Here is a 3,251-nt window from a genome sequence, read left to right as displayed (position 1 = left end):
AGAAAACGGTTGCTCTGAAGTAGCCTGTGGGACGCAAGGCAATCCAGCAGATAAGTTAAGCCCATCTGCGACACATCTGTGCAATACATTTTGCTCTGTGTTAATCTTTTTATTTTTATTATAGTTTGGAAATCCCATATCCAGCTGGGTTGACTGATGCTGTGGCCAGATGGGAGTGGCAATGTGGAGCGGCTCACCAAGGGAGCACACAGGACCCAATCCTCACCGATCATTATCCTTAAAGGCAAGTGGGGCTTATGAATTTGAGTGCAGCTTATCTTGAAATCTATTCCAAAGATGGCCATAGATCTCACAAGAACTCAAGTTCTCTTGAGATGCAGAGGACTTTTCCCAGACCTGTAAGAGGTTTCCTAGTTGAGACTACCTGGTCTGAAATCTGTAGTGAGGCTCAAAGGACTTTGTGTTGCTGGGGGTGCACTCGCTGGATTGATGTCACCCTGGAATCCCAAGACCATAGCCACCAGACTGAAACCAGGAACATGGAGGGAATGGGAGCCATGACACACAATACATAACCCTCAATTCAACTGTGATATTGAATTGAGTGAGTAATAGGTGCATTAAAGGCCTTTTCACATGAGTAAATGGCAAATAAAATTATGTCTTGACCCTAGTGTCCCATTACTTTCTCAGCCATGGTGGTAGTGGTTCCCTCCATGATTTGCGTTATGATAGCAAAACAAAAGGCCTAGTTTAAGAAATGTGTTGCCCATGGTAATATAAAAACTCCCCAGTCTCCTTGTCATAGGGTGAGCTATTGATGTTCAAATCAAAGTTTAGGCTTTATTCCTTTTGGTGGGAAGATGACAAAGGGCCTCATGTGTAAAGGTAAATATTTGCAAGAGGGCTCCCATAGACCCTGTGGCTTTGAGGTAATGAGCACTTAAAACAAGTAGGGTGCTTTCTCTCCACCAAAACCTCTTCTGAAGCATCCCATATAACTCTTGTCCATCAACCAAATGTAACCTTGTAAACCATGATGTCCTAACAATTCTGACATGTCAATGTGATTTCCATCATAATTAAAGTAATAATTTCTTGTATATTCATGTTCAAGTCTCCTTAGATCATATTTACTCTGACTATAGTAGTAGGTGCACCATAATAATCATTCATCTGTTTCCAAATACATTAGTGGGTGTCATAATCCCTCACCTGACTGCTCTATATAGTTATGGTGAGTATCAATCCTTCTAGTTTGTCAAAATATTCTTCTACTGTTGAATCTTTTTACATGTTTCCTCATCTGCTATAATTATTAGTATAATATTAAACAGTAGACAAATCAGTCAATACACCCACAGATGGCATTTGCGTAAGGTAGAATACTGACACCTGAAAGGTATGAAAAGAAATACTAATCATATTATTGGGAATTCAGCAAATTGAAATCATTGGTATAGATCCAATTTTAATCTATGTATCTTATTGTGCCAATCATTCTGCAATCTATGCCTTAAATGTAGTAATTCATGAAATGCATGTTTTCATTTAAACATAAGAAATTTGTAAAGAGATGTAAAACCTAATTACATAAGAACTAACCCTAAATGTGTTAATCGAGAAAAATGGATAATGATGTACAGTACAATCTGTGCTAATTCGCAGAAAAATGAAAAATGCATACATAGGTTCAACACATAATATCAGTCACTCTAGGTTGCATTGTTAGGATGGATGAGCTGTCCTGCTCATTTGTATGTGTTTACTGGTATATTGTCCCATATTTTCACATTTCCATTTATTTCTAAGGTAAAGTATTGAGATCCTTTGGCATGGGTGCCACAAACAGCACTGTGATTTTTACATCTGAATTTGAGCTGATCTGCTTTCCTGGGCTTCAGAGCTGGCAACTCTTCCTTTCTGTGCCTCTTACTCTTCTCCTTTTGCTGACTGTTCCTGCCAACATCACAGTTGTCACAACAATCTACTTATCACCACAACTTCACCATCCACAGTACTTCTTTCTGTGTGCACTCTTCCTGGTGGATCTGCTTCTCAGTTTTTCAATTTCACCCAGAGCCCTGATCATCCTCTGGTTTAATCAGAAGACCATTAGTGTGGCTGGATGCTTCACTCAAACCTACCTGGTGTACTTTAGCCAGGGGATGGAGTCAGCACTTCTGCTGTTCCTGGCTTATGATCGTTATATTGCCATCTGTAGACCTTTACATTATGCGTCCATTATATCCAAGAAACTGGCAGCCGAAGCGATAGCAGTGGCACTTTTATTTAACTTCTCTCTCTTCTTGCCCTTTCCTTTTTTGGTTGCAAAGCTGCAGTACTGTGTGAGAAACACTGTGCAACACTGTTTTTGCGAATTCCTAGACTTGGTGAACATTGCATGTGGGAACACTAGTCTCTACTATGTTTATGCCTTAGCTTTGGCCAGTGTTATGGTAGGCATTCTTACACTAGGACTGGTCTTCTCCTACACCATGATCATCCAGGCTGTACTAAGGCTCGCTTCTGCTGAGTCTGCACTTAAAGCCTTCAGCACTTGCAGCTCCCATCTGCTTGTGACAGGCGTTGTTTACTGCTTTGTGATTTTCGCAGCAATTTCAACCAGGATGAAGGAGTTTATTCCACGATATGTCCATATCCTACTTTCTATGCTCCGCTACCTGAGCTCACCGGCTCTACACCCTCTTGTTTACGGTATTAGAACACAAGATCTACGCATAGCAATCAAATATCTGTTTAGAAAATCAAAACAATTGTATGGTTGTAGATAGATGATTTTAGTGCTTCTGACCATGTCAATAAAGAAGGATATAAATGAAGAAAATGGTGATAGCTAATGTGACAAATACTGAACACTTTCTATGAGGAACACTCTAAAAAAAGGACTCTAACAAGGAAAATTACCAGCATATGTTTAACAACAATACATATTTATTAGAAGAACAACATTCTAGGAGCTCTCCTTGGAGCTCTGGATGCCAAAGATGTGAACACAAAGCACTGACCTCTTCTCAATAAGGTGACCACATTGCACCTAGGCATTGTGAACACTGTCTAGTCCTCAACATTTAACCTAAAAACCATAGATTCCAGGTTAATTGAATGGAAGCACAGCAAGACAATACTACTGAGAATGCATTAGGCTATCACACAAAACGAAAGATCTGGAAATAGAGTCCTTAAACAATCTGGGGGCGGTGGGTTCACCATGCCTCAGAGGGGCATATTTACTAGGAAGGGACAGAGTGGGGAATTAACCTTCCTGG

General features: G+C 40.1%; 1 protein-coding gene across 1 annotated transcript; it reads left to right on the top strand.

The window, feature by feature from the left end:
- The first annotated feature begins 1,796 nt into the window (after window positions 1-1,796).
- Window positions 1,797-2,756, top strand: LOC147693421 (olfactory receptor 56B34-like). Its single transcript, XM_086935980.1, has one exon. It carries the CDS (start codon window positions 1,797-1,799, stop codon window positions 2,754-2,756), a length of 960 nt encoding a protein of 319 aa, XP_086792106.1.
- Window positions 2,757-3,251: the final 495 nt, after the last annotated feature.

This window comes from Lissotriton vulgaris, chromosome 8, assembly GCF_964263255.1.
Source record: "Lissotriton vulgaris chromosome 8, aLisVul1.2, whole genome shotgun sequence".
Lineage (NCBI taxonomy): Eukaryota > Metazoa > Chordata > Amphibia > Caudata > Salamandridae > Lissotriton > Lissotriton vulgaris.
The sequence above is the reverse complement of the archived record's forward strand: the minus strand, read 5'-3'. Positions and strand labels throughout refer to the sequence as shown.

Excerpts from the sequence above, each read along its gene's own strand:
- LOC147693421 (XM_086935980.1), top strand. The coding sequence starts at position 1,797 with ATGGGTGCCACAAACAGCACTGTGATTTTTACATCTGAATTTGAGCTG.